The 19,785-nt window shown below is 46.7% G+C and overlaps 1 protein-coding gene across 6 annotated transcripts in view; it reads left to right on the forward strand.

Annotated features, from left to right (window-relative positions):
• The window catches only part of ttbk1a (tau tubulin kinase 1a), a 47,487-nt gene that overhangs the window by 25,915 nt on the left and 1,787 nt on the right, over positions 1-19,785 (forward strand). For 4 of the 6 annotated variants that reach the window (XM_056408615.1, XM_056408616.1, XM_056408619.1 and 1 more), the window contains 7 exons: positions 3-128; positions 199-353; positions 457-667; positions 764-936; positions 3,484-3,824; positions 4,461-4,642; positions 18,322-19,742. In XM_056408615.1, the coding sequence (XP_056264590.1) occupies positions 3-128; positions 199-353; positions 457-667; positions 764-936; positions 3,484-3,824; positions 4,461-4,642; positions 18,322-19,742 (2,609 nt within the window). The remainder of the gene's footprint in view (positions 1-2; positions 129-198; positions 354-456; positions 668-763; positions 937-3,483; positions 3,825-4,460; positions 4,643-18,321; positions 19,743-19,785) is intronic. The other 2 variants (XM_056408617.1, XM_056408618.1) reach the window with 1 other exon arrangement.

The following is a 19,785-nucleotide window of genomic DNA, read 5'->3' on the forward strand; positions in this document are numbered from 1 at the left end:
AGGAACAAGTTGGTCAGATTAAAGAGCGCTACGACCACCGGATGCTGCTCAAGCACATGCCTTCAGAGTTTAACGTCTTCCTGGACCACGTGCTGGCTCTGGACTACTACACCAAACCAGACTACCAGGTAGGCACCGCGGACCTGGACCGTGGGGGGGGCCGAGTCCAGGACCTTTAGTCTTGTGGTTCTGTTCCAGCTGCTGATGTCGGTGTTCGAGAACAGCATGAAGGAGCGGATCATCACCGAGAACGAGCCTTTCGATTGGGAGAAGGGAGGCGGTGATGTCACGCTGTCCACCAGCACCTCCAGCCAACCACAGCACAACACCCGGCCCACCGCCGCCATCGTGGGGTGAGAACCGAGCCGCCGGCTGCGGGGGGGGGGGGGGGGGGCTCCTCGAGCAGCTTTTCACAAGTTTCTAGAACGGAGTCTCTCCTTGTTCCCGGTTCTCCAGAGCCATCACGACGCCGGTTCCCGGAGACCTCCAGCGAGAGAACACCGACGAAGTTCTGCAGGACGAACATCTGAGCGACCAGGAGAACGCCCCCCCGGTGCCGGCCAGCCGGCCCCCCGGAGAGACGGGCGTCGCCAACGCCGGGGAGCCCGGAGAAGCCTGGGAGGACACGGACTTCAACCGCAACAGACTCAGGATCAGCCTGAACAAGGTTCGGACCCGGCTGCGGAACATCCGGACCGAGCGCCGATCCCGACGAGTCGCCGCGTGGCGCCGTGAGAAACACCACTTCCTGTTCCTCCCTCAGGGCGCCCAGGAGGAGGAGGTGAGTCGGGGGGGGTGTCCCGCGTCGCCGGTTCGAGGCGGAGTCCCGGAGTCACCGAACGGTCAGGGTCGGTCCTTGAGGTACCGGCGGGTCAACAGCCCCGAGTCGGACCGCCTGTCTGCCGCCGAGGGCCGGGCCGACGGCTTCGGACAGAGGTGATCGGAAACATCCGGAACCGGAGGAGCTTTACGGGCTGCTTCCTGTTTCAGTTAGATCCTCGTTTACACGCAAGTGAAGTCCTCTCGTTGGTCCGCGAGGTGCTGACGCTCAGAACCGGTCAGGACCGGTTTCATGACGCCTTGATGATAGCTGAAGAGTTGACTTTGACTCCCTAGGTTTGTCTTTATTGACTTGAGATTCAGCTTCGATTGGATTTCACAAGACTTGAACTCAGACTTAACCTCAAAGACTTCAGGCTTCATCCGGTCTCGTCTCCCCTGATTAACCTTTAACCTGAACTCACGACTAGATGTAAGACTTAAGACTTCCTGTGACGGGATTTGAACTGCCATCGAAGACTTTAGACTTGACTTCTAGTCTACTGCTGTGAGGTCTGACTAGATTAAGTCTTAGACTTGAGGCTTGACTCTAGTCTGACTTTAGACTTGAGGCTTGACTCTAGCCTGACTTTAGACTTGAGGCTTGACTCTAGCCTGACTTTAGACTTTAGACTTGACTCTAGCCTGACTTTAGACTTGAGGCTTGACTCTAGCCTGACTTTAGACTCGAGGCTTGACTCTAGCCTGACTTTAGACTCGAGGCTTGACTCTAGCCTGACTTTAGACTCGAGGCTTGACTCTAGCCTGACTTTAGACTCGAGGCTTGACTCTAGCCTGACTTTAGACTCGAGGCTTGACTCTAGCCTGACTTTAGACTCGAGGCTTGACTCTAGCCTGACTTTAGACTCGAGGCTTCACTCTAGTCTGACTTTAGACTCGAGGCTTGACTCTAGCCTGACTTTAGACTCGAGGCTTGACTCTAGCCTGACTTTAGACTCGAGGCTTCACTCTAGTCTGACTTTAGACTCGAGGCTTGACTCTAGCCTGACTTTAGACTCAAGGCTTGACTCTAGTCTGACTTGAGGCTTGACTCTAGCCTGACTTTAGACTCGAGGCTTGACTCTAGCCTGACTTTAGACTCGAGGCTTGACTCTAGCCTGACTTTAGACTCGAGGCTTGACTCTAGCCTGACTTTAGACTCGAGGCTTGACTCTAGCCTGACTTTAGACTCGAGGCTTGACTCTAGCCTGACTTTAGACTCGAGGCTTGACTCTAGCCTGACTTTAGACTCGAGGCTTCACTCTAGTCTGACTTTAGACTCGAGGCTTGACTCTAGCCTGACTTTAGACTCAAGGCTTGACTCTAGTCTGACTTGAGGCTTGACTCTAGCCTGACTTTAGACTCGAGGCTTGACTCTAGCCTGACTTTAGACTCGAGGCTTGACTCTAGCCTGACTTTAGACTCGAGGCTTGACTCTAGCCTGACTTTAGACTCGAGGCTTGACTCTAGCCTGACTTTAGACTCGAGGCTTGACTCTAGCCTGACTTTAGACTCGAGGCTTCACTCTAGCCTGACTTTAGACTCGAGGCTTGACTCTAGCCTGACTTTAGACTCGAGGCTTGACTCTAGCCTGACTTTAGACTCGAGACTTGACTCTAGCCTGACTTTAGACTCGAGGCTTGACTCTAGCCTGACTTTAGACTCGAGGCTTGACTCTAGCCTGACTTGAGGCTTGACTCTAGCCTGACTTTAGACTTGAGGCTTGACTCTAGCCTGACTTTAGACTCGAGGCTTGACTCTAGCCTGACTTTAGACTCGAGGCTTGACTCTAGTCTGACTTTAGACTTGAGGCTTGACTCTAGCCTGACTTTAGACTCGAGGCTTGACTCTAGCCTGACTTTAGACTCGAGGCTTGACTCTAGTCTGACTTGAGGCTTGACTCTAGCCTGACTTTAGACTTGAGGCTTGACTCTAGCCTGACTTTAGACTCGAGGCTTGACTCTAGCCTGACTTTAGACTCGAGGCTTGACTCTAGCCTGACTTTAGACTTGAGGCTTGACTCTAGCCTGACTTTAGACTCGAGGCTTGACTCTAGTCTGACTTTAGACTCGAGGCTTGACTCTAGCCTGACTTTAGACTCGAGGCTTGACTCTAGCCTGACTTTAGACTCGAGGCTTGACTCTAGCCTGACTTTAGACTTGAGGCTTGACTCTAGCCTGACTTTAGACTCGAGGCTTGACTCAAGCCTGACTTTAGACTCGAGGCTTGACTCTAGCCTGACTTTAGACTTGAGGCTTGACTCTAGCCTGACTTTAGACTCGAGGCTTGACTCTAGCCTGACTTTAGACTCGAGGCTTGACTCTAGCCTGACTTTAGACTCGAGGCTTGACTCTAGCCTGACTTTAGACTCGAGGCTTGACTCTAGCCTGACTTTAGACTTGAGGCTTGACTCTAGCCTGACTTTAGACTTGAGGCTTGACTCTAGTCTGACTTTAGACTCGAGGCTTGACTCTAGCCTGACTTTAGACTCGAGGCTTGACTCTAGCCTGACTTTAGACTTGAGGCTTGACTCTAGTCTGACTTTAGACTCGAGGCTTGACTCTAGCCTGACTTTAGACTCGAGGCTTGACTCTAGCCTGACTTTAGACTCGAGGCTTGACTCTAGCCTGACTTTAGACTTGACCCGGTCCGCGTGTCTTCCAGGTCCAGGATGGACATCCTCGGCTCTCCGTCCCGCCACGTCTACTCCTCCCAGCCGGCTCAGATGCTGTCCATCGACCCCGGTTGCCGTGGCGACCGGCTGGCCAGCGGCCGGCAGGAGGCGTCGGTGGCGTCGGTCGACCAGGAGGCGCACAGCAACGCCTTCATCCGCTCCGTCCCGCTGGCCGAGGAGGAGGACTTCGACAGCAAAGAGTGGGTGATCATCGACAAAGAGGCGGAGTTACGGGACTTCCAACCGACCACGTCGGGAACCACTGACGAGGAGCCCGAGGAGCTCCGCCCCCTGGAGGAGCAGGAGGAGAGGAGGAGGCTCAGGGCAGCAGGTAGGAGCTTTCATATACACCTAGGAGAAGAAGAAAAAAGAAGCTTCTGGATTAGCAAAGTTTTGATTGTCTGGTGGGCGAAACAGCTTTCTACTCGCTAGTCAGAAAATATGCGCAGGGGGTGTTTAGCCTAGCTTAGCACAAAGACTGGGGGCTGGGGTGAACTGCTAGCCTAGCCCCTACTATATCAACATATCAGTTAGCTAACAAGCTATTTAATTTGTTTATCGTGCACTCAGCTAGTTTAAATGACAAGAGTTCGGATAACTCTTCGCCTTCAGGTGAAACTCCCAGCGCTAAAATAAGATAATTCTCTATTATTCCCGCACTGGGGAAACTTTTGCTAAATCCTTGTTGCGTTGCTGTTTCTACACCTCAAAGAACATCGTAAAACATGTCAACAGTTGGAGCTGGGCTAACAGTTTCCTACTGAATCCAGTCTTTGTGCTAAGCTACGCTAACCGCGTCTCGATGCACCACCCCGGAAATCTTTGTTCTAGAAAAGCATGAAAGTTGCCTCCTGCTAACTTATGTTTAGCAACATTAAATGTGTATTTATTTTGATGTTGGGTCAAGACAAAATGCATCAGTATTCAGGCCTCGTGTAACTCTGGCTAACATTTCGTCTCCCTGCAGGAGTGGAGCTGGTGGTCCGTCCAAAGACCCACAACCGGGACAGCAGCCGGGGGATGCTAACGCTGACGGAGGAGGAGGCGTCGAGGAGGAGCGGCGGGAGCCCCGCCCAGTCGCCGTGTCACTCGCTGCCGTCGGGACGCCCCCGCCGGAGAGAGTCCGAGCCCAACGGACCTCAAAGACCGGTAAGAGACCCAGCCAGCCAATCGGAGGAGAGCTCAGCTCTCCGGTGTTGGCGGACAGATGAAGAAGAGGAGGGCTGCTCGTACAAATCTTCATCGCTCTGGTGACTGTCGTACCAGACGCCGCCACACGGAGGCGCTCTGCGGCGGCGGCTCCGCCTCCTTTATCTGTCGGTCAACATGCAGCTTTCGGGACAAATCCAGCGTGATGGGAGGTTCAGCTCGTTTCCCGATTCCCCTTCTTTCACTTCAAGAGGTTGTCGGTTCGATCCCCGGACGTACAGAATAAATCTGTGACAGAGAAAGTACACCTAAGAGTTTAAACTTTCGGTGTACTGCACTTTTTTCCTTCTCGTCACACGATGAACTCAGAGAGTCAGATATCTCTGGTGAAATAGTTTGGTGATGATTTAAATCAAGTAATATCAAATCAGAGAATAAGTAAACACCCCCCCCCCCCTCTCCTATTGTCTGTGACAGAGAGTCTCCAGGTCACATGCAGAGAGCTTCGTCTTCAGCTCCTCTTTCTCAACGAGCAGAACGAACATCTGGACTCGTGCTGGATTTGTCCCGCGAAGCTGCCGCGGTCACGACGCTGAATGTCTCGTCGCGGCCGTCGCTGACGCAGCGATGAGATTCTGCACGAGATACTTGAAGTGCGCGTTGCTCCGCAGCAGGAAACCCTTCAAGTCCTCTGCAAAAGTTGAGCGCTGTGTGCATATATATATATACACTACCGTTCAAAAGTTTGTTCACCCAGACAATTTCGTGTCTTCCATGAAAAATCACACTTTTATTCATCAAATGAATATAAAATATAGTCAAGACATTGACAAGGTTAGAAATAATGATTAATATTTGAAGTATTAATTTTGTTCTACAAATTTCAAGCTCAAAGGAAGGCCAGTTGTATAACTTATATCACCAGCATAACTGTTTTCAGCTGTGCTAACATAATTGCACAAGGGTTTTCTAATCAGACATTAGTCTTCTAAGGCGATTAGCAAACACAATGTACCATTAGAACACTGGAGTGATAGTTGATGGAAATGGGCCTCTATACACCTCTGGAGATATTTCATTAGAAACCAGACGTTTCCACCTAGAAGAGTCATTTACCACATTAACAATGTAGAGTGTGTATTTTTGATTAATGTTATCTTTATTGAAAAAACAGTGCTTTACTTTGAAAAATAAAGACATTTCTAAGTGACCCCAAACTTTTGAACGGTAGTGTATATATATTTTAATCATATTTTTGTTATTTCACATGCAACAAACGTCACAGACAAATTGCTCTTTTCACACGGCAGGTTCAGTTTTTCCCAAATGTGTGTTGGTACTTATGAGAAGATCTAGAAGTAGATTAGCTTAGCATAATTACTGGAAAAGGGGGAACACGGCGAGCTCAATAATTAACACCAGTTAAAGTTATATGTTGTTTGTTAAATCAAAATTACATGTCACATGTTAATCTGTGAGCTTCAGAGGAGCTGGCAGGTGGATTGTGTTCGCATTGGACAGAGCTGGAGGAGTTGTTTACCGTCTTTATGCTAAGCTAGGCTAACAGCAGCTGGCTGCAGGTTCACATTCCCTGTATGAGGAATACATGCAGTGTGGCAGCTAGTTGTGACTCTAGTGAGCTTTGATGAGGCAGTCCAGGTCTGTCGGGTTGGCATCGGGTGCTGCTGGTTTCATTCTGCCTGCGATACACAAACAAACAAGACAAACAAACAAACAAGACCAACGGTTCTAACCCTCCGGCTGTGTTTTCCTTTTTTTTACGCCACTGTTCACTTGAAATCTTTTTCCCATCAAAGCTTTGCTTCTTTTCGCTTCATGACATTTGCTTTGGTCCATCGTTTTATTCTGAAGGAGCGAATGAGAAACGGCACTTCCTGTGGCGACCCCGACGCGACGCCGTAGCCGCCGTGTTTCCGTGTCTCGGGGGGGGGGGGGGGGTGTTGTTGTTGACGCTGTTTTCAGCTTCTGTTGCTCTGCTGTGTTTTATCTTGTTCTCGAGTTGAAAGGGTCCAGTGAATGTTTTACTTGGGTCACTTTTGGGGACGTCACGTTGATTTTAGAATCATATCCTGGAGACGAAACCCCCGACCGCAACCGCTGGCCCAAAACATCCCCGCTCCTCCAAATTGGAGACACTCAAACGTTTGTCCCCAATTGCACAAGCCGTCCCCAATTAACTGGTTTTAACCTGAAGTATGTCCCTGAAGGTAGCTTAACACACACACACACACAGTTGTTGGTGATATTGTTTGTGTTGGTGGGCGAGGGTTCAGGAGGTCCGGTGGTGTATTGACCACAGCAACATTAACTAAACCATAGTTTACTGTCCATGGATCTTGTTCTAACCTTCGACCATAAGGCAGCGGCCATGTGTCACATATTTAAACTTAAACTGTGATGTCAATGATGTGTTGGACTATATCTATTATATTATATATATCTACTATATCTAGAGAGGCTTTATCTATTATATATATCTAGAGATGCTTTATCTATTATATTATATATATCTAGAGAGACTTTATCTATTATATTATATATATATATATACTATGTCTAGAGAGGCTATATCTATTATATTATATATATCTAGAGATGCTATATCTATTATATTATATATACAGAGAGGCTTTATCTATTATATTATATATATATATATATATACTATGTCTAGAGAGGCTATATCTATTATATTATATATATCTAGAGATGCTATATCTATTATATTATATATACCTAGAGAGGCTTTATCTATTATATTATATATATATATATATATATATACTATGTCTAGAGAGGCTATATCTATTATATTATATATATCTGGGGAGGCTTTATCTCTTATATTATATATATCTAGAGAGGCTTTATCTGTTATATTATATATATATATATCTAGAGAGGAAATATCTATTATATATATATATATATATATATATACTATGTCTAGAGAGGCTATATATTATATATATATCTAGAGAGGCTATATCTATTATATATATCTAGAGAGGCTATATCTATTATATTATATATATCTAGAGAGGCTTTATCTATTATATATATCTAGAGGCTATATACAGGACTGTCTCAGAAAATTAGAATATTGTGATGAAGTTCTTTATTTTCTGTAATGCAATTAAAAAAACAAAAATGTCATGCATTCTGGATTCATTACAAATCAACTGAAATATTGCAAGCCTTTTATTCTTTTAATATTGCTGATTATGGCTTACAGCTTAAGAAAACTCAAATATCCTATCTCTAAATATTAGAATATCATGAAAAAGTATACTAGTAGGGTATTAAACAAATCACTTGAATTGTCTAATTAACTCGAAACACCTGCAAGGGTTTCCTGAGCCTTGACAAACACTCAGCTGTTATAAATCTATTTTTTTACTTGGTCTGAGGAAATATTAAAATTTTATGAGATAGGATTTTAGAGTTTTCTTAAGCTGTAAGCCATAATCAGCAATATTAAAAGAATAAAAGGCTTGCAATATTTCAGTTGATTTGTAATGAATCCAGAATGCATGACATTTTTGTTTTTTTAATTGCATTACAGAAAATAAAGAACTTTATCACAATATTCTAATTTTCTGAGACAGTCCTGTATATACTATGTCTAGAGAGGCTATATATTATATATATCTAGAGAGGCTATATCTATTATATTATATATATATACTATATATTTTTGTGGCTTCTGTGTTGAGAAATTAAAGTGGAGGAGCGGTTAGACAAAATAACAGAAACGCCTGATCCTGGTCCCTCAGTCCGGTATCGGGGTCTTGATGCACTTCATGGACAAAGGACTGCAGTAAAGTAAACAAGAAACGTTTCCTCCATTAAATCTGTTCACGCCGTGTTTCTCACCTCAACGCCTGTGTGACCTTGAGCTTTAACATGCACGACCTTGAGTGTGACCTTGAGCTTCAACAGACACGTCCTTGAGTGTGACCTTGAGCTTCAACAGACACGTCCTTGAATGTGACCTTGAGCTTCAACAGACACGTCCTTGAGTGTGTCCTTGAGCTTTTCCTACCTCGTAAAAAAATGTGTCATCACTAAACACATCCAGTGCTACCTGTTACCTAATACTGCACTGTATGTGTGTGTGTGTGCGTGTGTGTATGTGTGTGTGTGTTCCTGAAAGTGAAAAAGACACAAAAAAGACCCTTTCAGAATTTATATATTATTTATACATTGTGTAACGTTGTGATTTGTTTTTAACACAGCGTGCAATAATCTTTCAGTCTTTATAAAAAGGCGATACAAATTCAATAAATACGGATGTAAAACAGATATAAATATTCAATCAAAATGTACGTTTATGGCTAAAATTAAAGAAAATAAAGATTTTAAACGTTTGAAACGGTTTATGTAGAACTTTCAAAAGTTATTTTCCGACTAAACAATAAAAGATTCTGATACAACGAACACACAATGAAGGAAACGGCATCCGTAAAGAACTTTGTTATGGAGGACCGAACCGGCCTATTAGGGGAAATAAACTGAATAAATTAAATTTGACATCAAACAGTAAAAAGTGCTGCTAAGAATGTAAAATATTAAATAAATGTCAGTATTTATTTGTTCTGTGTGTCCTGATGGTGGCGCTAGAGGAAAGGTCAGGGAGGTCACCATCCTAATGCACTGGTTTTAATGGAGAAAAAATGAATGTGGAATCATTAAATTTCGCATTTATTTTTCATTTGACTTCCACTTTAAGATTTGTATTTAATTTTCCGAAAGAAGGATGTTCATTTTTTCTTCTTCTTCTTTTGTGGGTAATTGATTAATATTTTTTTCTTTTATTTCTTTACCCATTTTTGCTTTTTTTCAGTTATTACACGTGCATGGTGACCATTTGAGTTATTCATGCCCTCGTTTATTAACTCACTAATAAGTCAGGCTGTGGTCCTCCGTTCTCGCCGGCTGCTGTTTACAAGCTGGAAGTTATAACACTGATGCTTCTTTATAAGTGCTTTATAAATAAAATGCATTATTATTATTATTAATATTATTATTATTAATATTATTATTATTAATTCACTTTATGTGCACAAATCCGTTTTTTAGTCATATTTTTAGACTCCGGCCATCGAGGACTGCCATTCTCTCTTCTTTTTTTTGGTTCTTTCTTTTTTTTGTTTACTCTTCTCCAGTTCTTCCCCTCCCCCTCCACATAACTCCTGACGCCTTTGCCCCCCCCCCCACCCCCAAGCTATTGCTTTAAAAGTACACGGTATTTTTCGAGTTTGACTCACCTGAGGAGACAGAGAAAAGAGCGAGGGCGCCATTGGGACAACACAAGAAGAAATAAAGTGATGTTTCGGGGTAAGCACAGTTTAGGAATAGTCCTTTACCTCTGTTCTCTCATTCAGTTTCTGTTCCTCCTCTTTCTTTTCCTTCTGTTCAGACATATTTCCTCCCTTCTTTTTCCTCCGTCGTGTGTCTGTGTTTTTGTGTGCTCGATGACTCCATCTCTCTTTTTTTCTTTGTGTTCCCCGTTCTGGTTTTTAGTTTTGTTTTTGCATCTCCAATGGTAATTTATAAAAAAACAAATAGAAGCTCAAAGTGTCAGCTGTGCAGGCTCCGCCTGTTGTAGACTAGTGAGCTACAGTATGTGCAGTGTTCGTCCTGGTGTGTCCTTTTTTAACTGCTTTATTTTACTTTTTTGTGGGGTAAAATATTGTCATCGCCATTTGTCCAGCTAGAGGGATGCTAGTCTGACCAATCTGGCAACCCACTCAGCTAACAACCTTTTCATAGCTTCTACCTAGTGTCTGATAACTGTAACTGTAGCCAGATTTACACCAACACTCCCTCAGCCTCTCTCCCAAAGGCTCCGCCCCCTCGCGACCTTCGGCCAATCGGCCGACGGCTTTAGATGTGCGAGAGCGCCAATCGGCTCTCTCCTGTCTAACGCCCGGTCGAGGAGGGGTAAGGAGACGAGGGAAGGAAGTCAAATCGGAGTGTTGGGACGTAGCCGTAGGAGAACGTTGAACATTCAAATACATTTATGCGCGCTGGAGAGTTTCCCGCCGGCTAACCTCCCTCCCTCTCTCTGATTGGTCTGCTTGCAGCTGGATGAGGACAGGCACCAAACGCGGCCCAATCAGCTGAGGAGGCTGGCCTCCTACGTCTTCTCCTCCTCCACCCTGGAGACGGAGCAGTACCCCCACGGCGGAGGCAGCTTCATCCAGAGGAGCCGCTCGGCCGAGAGCAGCCCCGCCCACATCACCGCCACCAACGCCTTGCTGCGGCGGCGGCAGCACGCCGGCGGCACCCTGCCGATGCCCGGCAGCCCGCGCAGCAGACACTCGGTGCTGAACGTGTCGAGGACGCAGCTGCAGCAGATGTTAGCGAAGCTCATGAACAAGAACAACAGCTGAGAGACGGACTCAGAACACCGAGACACACACACACACACACGTGACGTATACACACACACACACACACACATGCGCAGAAACATGGACTGTAAATGCAGGGCCGGTCAAACCAGGTTTGGGGCCCGGGGCAGACCACGGTAAAGAAACCCCCCACTGAGAAACTCTAATTTATTAAAGCAATTAACACTTTTTTTCTTTTTTTTAAATCTATAGATCTAAAAAAAAATCTTTCAAGTGTTCACAAAGAGTCCGAAAATATAGAAACACTTTTTAAAATAAAGACACACTCGATGATTTCGTCGAACATAATTTGTTAAAGGGCCAGCGTGTCGCATTTTGGGGGTAAATCTATTAAGCAGTAATGGAATATAACATTCATAACTTTTCATTAGTGTACAATCCCTAACTCCCCCTCCACGGTGCACCGTCACGTTGCTACGGTAGCCCAGAAGGGACAAACCAAACGGATTTGAACGCGCGTGTTACTCGCCGTCTATTTAATTAAGGGACTTTTACACTGTCTCTTTAAATCCTCTTTAGTTTGAAAATCTGGGAGGATTTGTAGTCAAAATCAAAAGGTGCACCTTTAAAAAAAACAAGATGAAGACAGTTCATTCTGTCCTGTTGCTGGTCTAGCGCCCCCTGGTGGCTCTGCATATACAAACACGTACAGAGACATGACGAACACTGAGAGACAGATCATAAAACACACATGTGAATCGAATGCAACAAGCCATACACACACACACACACACTCACGTAGCTCCAACAACTAATTTTCGAGCAAGGGCACAGAAGAAGAAGAAGAAGAAGAAGAAGAAGAAGAAGAAGAAGAAGAAGAAGAAGAAGAAGAAAAAGAAGAGGAGAAAACGGGAAATATTTTCCATGCAATAAACTGTGACAAGCCTTTCTGGAAACCTGAAGTTGCACACGACCGGGCAAACCGGAGGGAAATAATGTGAAACTGAAAACCTCCTCCATGTTTCTGTGAAGAAGAGGAAACTGAGTGACAGACTGTTACGCTTTTACGGTGTTTGTGCATTTTTATTTCATTTTTATTTAAAATTGTTTTCTGCTTAAAGCGAAGGAGCGATCGTCGAGGAATGCAGGTCGTCCCGGTGGTCAATTTGTTTCAATTAAAAACAAATATTTTTTTTTGCACCGAGACTTTGGAGTCAGCGTTTCCAATCATCGTGTCCCGCCGAGCAATACACGCGACGCACCGCTTCACCGTCCTCACCGACACAAAACCAGCGGTCAAACGTCTCGCTCTGATTCATTAAATGTTTTGTGTGAAGAGAGACGTGTGAGTTTTCTCTGTGAAAGAAAAGGGTTTTCTGAAGGTGGGGGTGTGACTCTGATCTCTAAACTCGGCCTTTTAAGACAAGAAACTGTTACCGTGTGCCGGTGTCTCTGGGGGGCGGAAGTACGGTGGCCCGCAAGTGCGAATATTTCACAGGGAAGGGGGGACAAAATAGAAGAAAAACAATACATTTTTATATATCAAGAAAGAAAGTGAATCCACGGTGTCATTTCATGAAACGACGAAATAAAACCCCAAAACATTTCAGTGACTCTAGAAATTCAACAACGCTATAACCCGAAAAGCAAATTTAAAGGACGTCACAATACTCATTTTATATAAATGTTTCACAAAACACAAAAAAACACTATAAACTACACATTATTCAACCCGAGAAATAAACACAACAAAGACATATTTTTGCAAAAACAAATGAACAAACAAAACTATTAAATCAACAAAAATGACAAAAGAATAAACTTGTGACGACCCTCTCGCAATTATGTTGCTGAATGTAGTAATTGCTAATTTTTAGAAAGCTAATTTCTGATTTATACCCCGGACTGAAAGTGAAACGTCTTTCGAGGGCCTCCGTGTGACGTCTCTTTGCTTTTAAAGCGTTCGGCGGGACGCTTGTTTTCGAGGAGATATCGAGTGGCTGCTGTTCGGATATAAAATAGAGACGCGAAGACGGTTTCCCCCAAAACATTTGCTGCATCGTTCACGCTCCCCGCATCACGAATCTCTCCGTCTTCGGTGATCCCGATGGCGTCCCCGTCGACCGCCTGTCCGGAGCGCGGCTATCGCCGAACGTTGGACTCTTCGCCCCGAGATCACGAAATCAGCATTTTCCGCGATCGGCTTATCTGCGGTCGTTGGTTTGGCGTCGACCGTGTGCTCGTGGGTCTCCGTCGGTCGGTCGTGTCACGGGGAAAAAAGCACTTTAGTGAAGTCGGAAATGTCGAGACGAGTTTTGTAAACCTCCGTGTGGCGGCTAGGGGGGGGCGGGGTCTCTAATTGGCCTCGGCTGCTGGCTGATTATCAGCTGATTATCAGCCAGCAGCCGAGGCCAATTAGAAACCCGCCCCTGATAATCAGCCAGCAGCTGAGGCCAATTAGAGACCCACCCCTGATAATCAGCCAGCAGCTGAGGCCAATTAGAGACCCCGCCCCTGATAATCAGCCAGCAGCCGAGGCCAATTAGAGACCCCGCACCCCTAGCCGCCACGCTCCGCCTCTCGAAGCTTTCACGAGGTCGTCGGCGGCGGGTTTTCAATTTGTCGTCGGCGTTCCATGTTCGGATGCTGCGGTGGAGTTTCAATCCCGATCTTCCAGAGGACGGGGTATAGATCCCGCTTCATTCATTAGGTTAGAAATGCAATCAGTAAGAGTTTCTTTCGTTGCTGCTAGAGAAGAATACTTACGGTAACCGTCGGATCGTAGCTGTTGGCGGCTGTTTGGGGTTTTCTGGGCAGTCGCTACTGTTTTTTTTTTTACTCGTTGCCTATTGGAGCAGGCGGACCTCGTGGAGCGCTGTGAAGGTGATGGAAGGTCATCTGTGTGTTTGTTTTATGTTTGGATCGCCGTCTTATTTCCATTGTGCTTCCTCTTCCATCACTATCTTATAACCGCTGGGCTTCATTCACTGTTGCACTTTATCAGTAAGCCGATTGGAGGAGGAGGAGGAGGAGGGGGGGTGGGGGGGTCAGGCCGGGCCGAGGGTCTCACTGTATGGATGCAAAACACGGATGCAATAAGCGGAACGCGGTCAAATCGACTATTTTCACAAGCAATGAGACGGAATTTAAAATTACAGCCGGAAAACATTTGTACCGTGCGGCGGATGCAAGGTAGCCAGAGTCCGCGTCGCGTGTCGGACGTGTTTTACCTGTTGGTTTGAGGGAAAGTAGCTTCACCTGTCTCCATTTTAAAAGAAATGGTGATTCCTCGTACATTTCTGAGAAGAACGTCGCTAAAGAAAATGGTATCGTGGTGGTTCATCGTGTGAGCAGCCGGAGGGGAAACTTGATCGGAGACGTTGATGTATGATCTTTTGGAAATTTTACTTTTCTTTCAAAAGCACCACCCCTCTCCCTCCTCAAAATAATAATACCCAACCCATTCTCAATTCTTGAGCCCTCATTGGGCGTTGCACTTACCTCTGGACATATTGAATTTCCTGGTGTGGAAGAAAACTATAAGAACTAAATTAAGTTTCTATCCAGCCTCCAGGTTTCACAGGAGTAGCTATCGTGTCTGCACTTTGAATGAAACGAACGTCCTCCAACAAAATGAAAAGCCAATTCCGGTGATTTGATTTGAAAGAACATTTCGTCTTTCGTCGCGTTGCAGAAGAAGATTCTCGAGAGTCTCCATCACGTCTAAGAGGAGATTTCCCGACTTTTAACGAGACGTTTCGTCCTCATAAGACTCGTTTCACCCCGAGAGAATTAGGCTACACGCATTTTGCGAGCTCCTTTTCCTTGTCGGTGTCTCCGCCGCGTCACCGATCAGAACAATGAGCCGTTGTGATCGTTTTCGGGGGTTTGGCCCGGGAAACCCCGTTTTGTCGATTCGGTGACGCTCGCGCCGAACCGGAGCGGCGCTCCGCGGTCCGCCGCTTTCAAAAAGTCGTGACTTTTTTTTCTGTATTCCCGAAAGTCAAAAACTGTGTCGCCTAAACGAGAAGAAAAAAAGCACGAGACTTTGCGAGGCTGCCGTGGGCGGCCATTTTGTGTTGTGTTCAAGGGCTACATTATGACGTAAATATGCACCGCTCGCTGTTTGGTTCCGCTCGGCCCGAGCCCGCCCCTCCGCCTCGAGGTTCGTCCGACGAGGAGGCGACCTCGGTTATTTTTCACGCTGCTTCGCGCCGACTTCAGGACATCCGCTCCCGTTTTTTTTATATTTAGCGTAGCGTTACCGAACAACCACTTCAGCGAATGTACGAAGTGGACTAGCTGCTAACTTTATTTTGCACGCCTGCAAAATGATTCACCTACCGTACGAGATTGTCACTGATACACGTCAAAGTCTTTGTCCACCGTGAGCGCAGCGCCACATTCGGTTCGAGGCGGGCGGTGGAGCGCTCCCTGGTCGCTAATATGCTGACGACACGCTTTTTAAAGAAGGAAGAAGAAAACCCCGTTGCGCGGCGTTGACGACGTCGAACAAAGAGACTGTTTACCGACCGTCGCCGCTCTTTGCATGAGATCTACTGTTTGTACGACTCGCACCTCTTGACTGTAAAATGACTAAAAACAACACTGTACTGTAATTACAACGAAGAACACAGTGAATATACACCTCTGACTGGAAAAAAACAAACGTCTGTGATTTCTTTTTGTTGTTGTAAATAATTCCCACCGCTACCAGAGGGGGAAACTCACGGATCAGAGGCGTGGAGACGAGATGCAGCCGGAGCCTTTTCTTATCGTCACATCTTTAAATTCTGCAGTGTAGAAGTAAACATTAACATCCAAGTCGTGCCGCATGATGCTTTTTAAAAACATCGTGGACGTCTCTTGAGATTTGGCTGTTTGAGTCGACAGTTCTGGATGGATGAAATGTTTTTTATGACTTATTTTCGCCGATTCAATAGTCGCCAAAGAGTTATTTCCTTGATTTGTGCTGGACTTAGTTTGGCAAGTCGATGGACCATAAGAAAGGTTTAAATTAGTTAATTTATTCATTATAGTCTGGAATTATGGTCAAAACAACTGAATTAAGACCCAGGATCTCAAAAAGGCTGAAATCATCCTTCAAATCTTTCGTGCAAAGACAAAAGTACTTAAAACAAAAGCCGAACCGTTGCTGCTCGACATGATTCTTGTCAAATGAATCCAACTATTCGTTCAGCGAAGCTCAAGAGTTTCAAGCAAGTAAATATTCGTGATTTCCAGAAAGAAAGAAAAAGAAATGCTATTGATTATAAATTCCCAATTTGTAGAAGTTACGGTCTTTTGGATGTGATGGTAAACGGCTCACTGGTCGAATTTAAAAGTTAGCGTTTGAAAAAGAAAATCCCACATTTTAAGAATTTTATTAATTGCAAAAATTACATTTCTATCGCATCAACAATTCTGCGACTTTCCTCAAAACTAGATGCGTGCGCATTCAGAACTATTAAAACTCTCGAGTCCCACAAACATTTTCAGAGTCTGCCACAAAACATTTATACCTCATGAATCACACACTAGAATTATATATACTAAAAAACTGTAATACGCTCCTTCCACACATCCATTTTATTGCATATCTGATTTGTTAGTGCTGATCTTTATGGAATAACAGGGTGACATTGTACAGGTAATGTGTAGAGAACAGAAGTGTGTCTTTAAAAGTGAACTTAAGTCTCCATGTTTGTTTGGTTCGGGCGCCGCGTGAACTCGTTTGTTAATCGCATCCGTAAAAATAACCTGGTGTGTCACTAATAGATTCTCAAAGGAACATTTAGATATTTTAGTTGGTTTTCTTCAGAGACGATGAAGATCTCTGTGTTTCCAGTGCAGAGAGAGCGATGTCCAGGACGTGTTTAGCCTAGCTTAGCATAAAGGCGAGAGGGGGGGGAGGGGACTGCTAGCTCAGCGACCATCTTTACAACGAGCCACTCAGCAGTTCACCCTGTGGCCAGCTGGGTTTGAGTGAGGGACAGTGATTTCACGACTGGAAACAAGATTAACAAATAGCTCCGATGCTAATTGCTGCTAAAATCCCACTGCGTCCGGACTTTGCGCGAAGCTAAACTATGCTAATCCAAACGGTTCTCGTGCGACGACCCACAAAGTGTTTCGTAAAAAAAAAATGTCTGAATGTTTCTTCAAAGTTTTTGCAATAGCAGCAGAGCGCCAACAGAGGACCGAGGAGCTCCCGGCGTTCGGCGTGACGATCCGTGAGCGTCTCTCACTCGTACGACACGGCGAAGCGTTTCTTTTCTTTTTTCTATCGCTCTACGATTGTACAGTACCGCTTGTATAATTTACAGGTCAAGCATGTATTTTAAACTTTTTGTAAATCCAAATGATAAGTGTACATATATACAGAAATGTAGAAAGTAATTAAGGTTTGCAGTTAATCTCTAATAGCATGAACATTAGCGGGGTTTAGTACGTATGTACAGGCTGTATGGTAAATCTTTATGAAGGGAAACACTTGAAAATCACCTGATATCAGACTGCGTGCTGTCTAAGGATAAACTCTGCAATGCATTTTTTTGTGCCTTTTATATCAATGTATGTAATCTAGACAATCTTGAAAAGCTTGTGTACAACCAAAATGACATTAAAATGGTTTTGGGGGCAAAAACATCCTGACGTCTTTCTTCCTGGGAGAGGCGTCGGAGGGGGCGGAGCTACACGTGCGGGACGATCTTTTCAACAGAAATGTGTTCTTGCAAACTGAAGCACGTTATCCTGCATCCTTAACCAATCTATTCATGCCAGTTAAAGCCTGGAAACCAACAAATATTCAATTAGAAACGTTGAGCTCTGATGGAATTGTATTTGAACTGAACTGATATTTGTTGGGAATGATTTCCCCATCTTATTACCTTCGCATTGAAAATGCGGAAGGTAATGTTTTGATCGCCGTGTTTTTATTTATTTATTTATTTATTTGTATGCGTGTTATTCGCATAACTAAAAAAATATTAAACCGAATCGCATGAAATTTGGTGGGATGATTGGTTATTATCCGGGGACCATTTGATTAGATTTTGGGATCGATCGGGTCAAAGGTCAAGGTCATGAAAAGGTCAACATCTTATTTTTACCATAGCACGGTCAATTTTTATCCAATTGCCATGCAACTAATGCCAAAATGTTCATAATTCAATGCCAAATCTTGTGATATGCGAAGGTATGCGCTCTACCGAGTGCCCGTTCTAGTTGTTGCTGTTTTCACCTGTTTTTGCCTTGTTTTCAACAGTTGTAACAATAAAGCCTTGTTCCTTACTCCAGGCGATGTCGCCCCCGGAGCAGAGCAACCCGTCACCGCCGTCCCCGGACTATCGCACCAAGGGCCAGAGCGACGAGAAGGAGCACTTCCACATCCTCCCTCAGCTCCGGGCCAAGAGGGCCGACTTCCTCGCCGTCATGCTCACCGGCACTCTGCCTCAGCGCCGGAGCTTCCCCGCGGCGGAGGAGGAAGAAGAAGAAGTCCGGGAACCTTCGGGGCCGAGGGACGACGACGTCACCAAGAGCGAGTCCGACAACGAGGCCAGCCAGAAGAGCACCGAGCGCAGCCAGGACGCCGCGCCGTCCACGCTCATGGCCGAGGACCAGAGGGGCCGGCGGGAGCACGCCTTGGCCGCCGACGACGCCGACCCCGACCTGGAGGACGCCTCCAAGACCCTCGTCCTCTTCTCGCCCGGGGACACTCGCAAGTCGCCCTCCGGAGATCACGTCCTGGAGGCGGAGCTGGCCGCCACGCCGTGCGCGCTCAACTCCCGGACCGACCGGGAGGCGGTTCAGCCGGAACCCTCCGAGACCGGCCGCCTGTCCCCCGCCGTCCGGTCGGACCTGAGGCCGTCCACGCCCATCGCCCCGGCGTCGCCGCCCTTCACCAAAGTCGAGCGCACGTTCGTCCACATCGCCGAGACGTCGCACCTCAACGTCATGTCGTCCGACGGTCACTCCGCCAGGGAGAGCGACCGGGACGTCTCGGCCGCGGCGAAGGCGGCGGCCGCGGAGGACGGCGGCGGCGAGCGAGGGGCGGCGCCGGAGACGCGAGAGTCCGCGGAGGAGTCGGTGCCGGAACTAACCGCGCCGCTCGAAGAACGCCTGGAAACTGAGAACGGTCCGTCAGCCGCTCCGCTCCGGTCCGTGTCGCCGGTTCGTGAACTCGCAGATCCGTCGCCGGAAGCTAAAGAACCGCCGTTACCCGGCGAACTTCAGGCGACCGGATCAGAACCGCCGGCCGCCGCGAAACCCCGGATCCGAAGCCGAATCCCGATACTCGTCTCCGAAGAGGACTCGGGCTCCGAGCGGTCCTCCTCCCTCTCCGCTCGGGCCCGGCTCCGGCGGCGGGCCCGGCAGCCGGACTTGGCCCGCGTGCTGGTCCAGAAGCAGCAGGGTCGCTGGATGAGGAAGAGGATGGCGTCCGGGACGTCGTCGTCCGTGTCCTCCGGGGACGACGAGCGGCGCCGGGCGTCTGAAACTCTGTCCGCCGCCGGCTCGGAGGAGGACACGCACACCTTGGACGAGTCCAGGAGGAGCTCCCGTCTCAAGCCCACCGAGGAGCGAGGCTCCAAGGAGTGCAGGAGCAGGATCCCCAGGCCCGCCACCCCCGTGAAGAGGCCGCCGGTGGGGCTCGCCGCTCCTTCTCCTCTCTCCATGCCGGACTCCAGCACGACCAAAGGAGCGCCATCCTTCACCAATGGGTATGTTCCTCCTGTTTCGTGCTTTTTGCAGTCGATTCGATAT

Source organism: Pseudoliparis swirei, chromosome 24 (genome assembly GCF_029220125.1).
Source record: "Pseudoliparis swirei isolate HS2019 ecotype Mariana Trench chromosome 24, NWPU_hadal_v1, whole genome shotgun sequence".
NCBI lineage: Eukaryota > Metazoa > Chordata > Actinopteri > Perciformes > Liparidae > Pseudoliparis > Pseudoliparis swirei.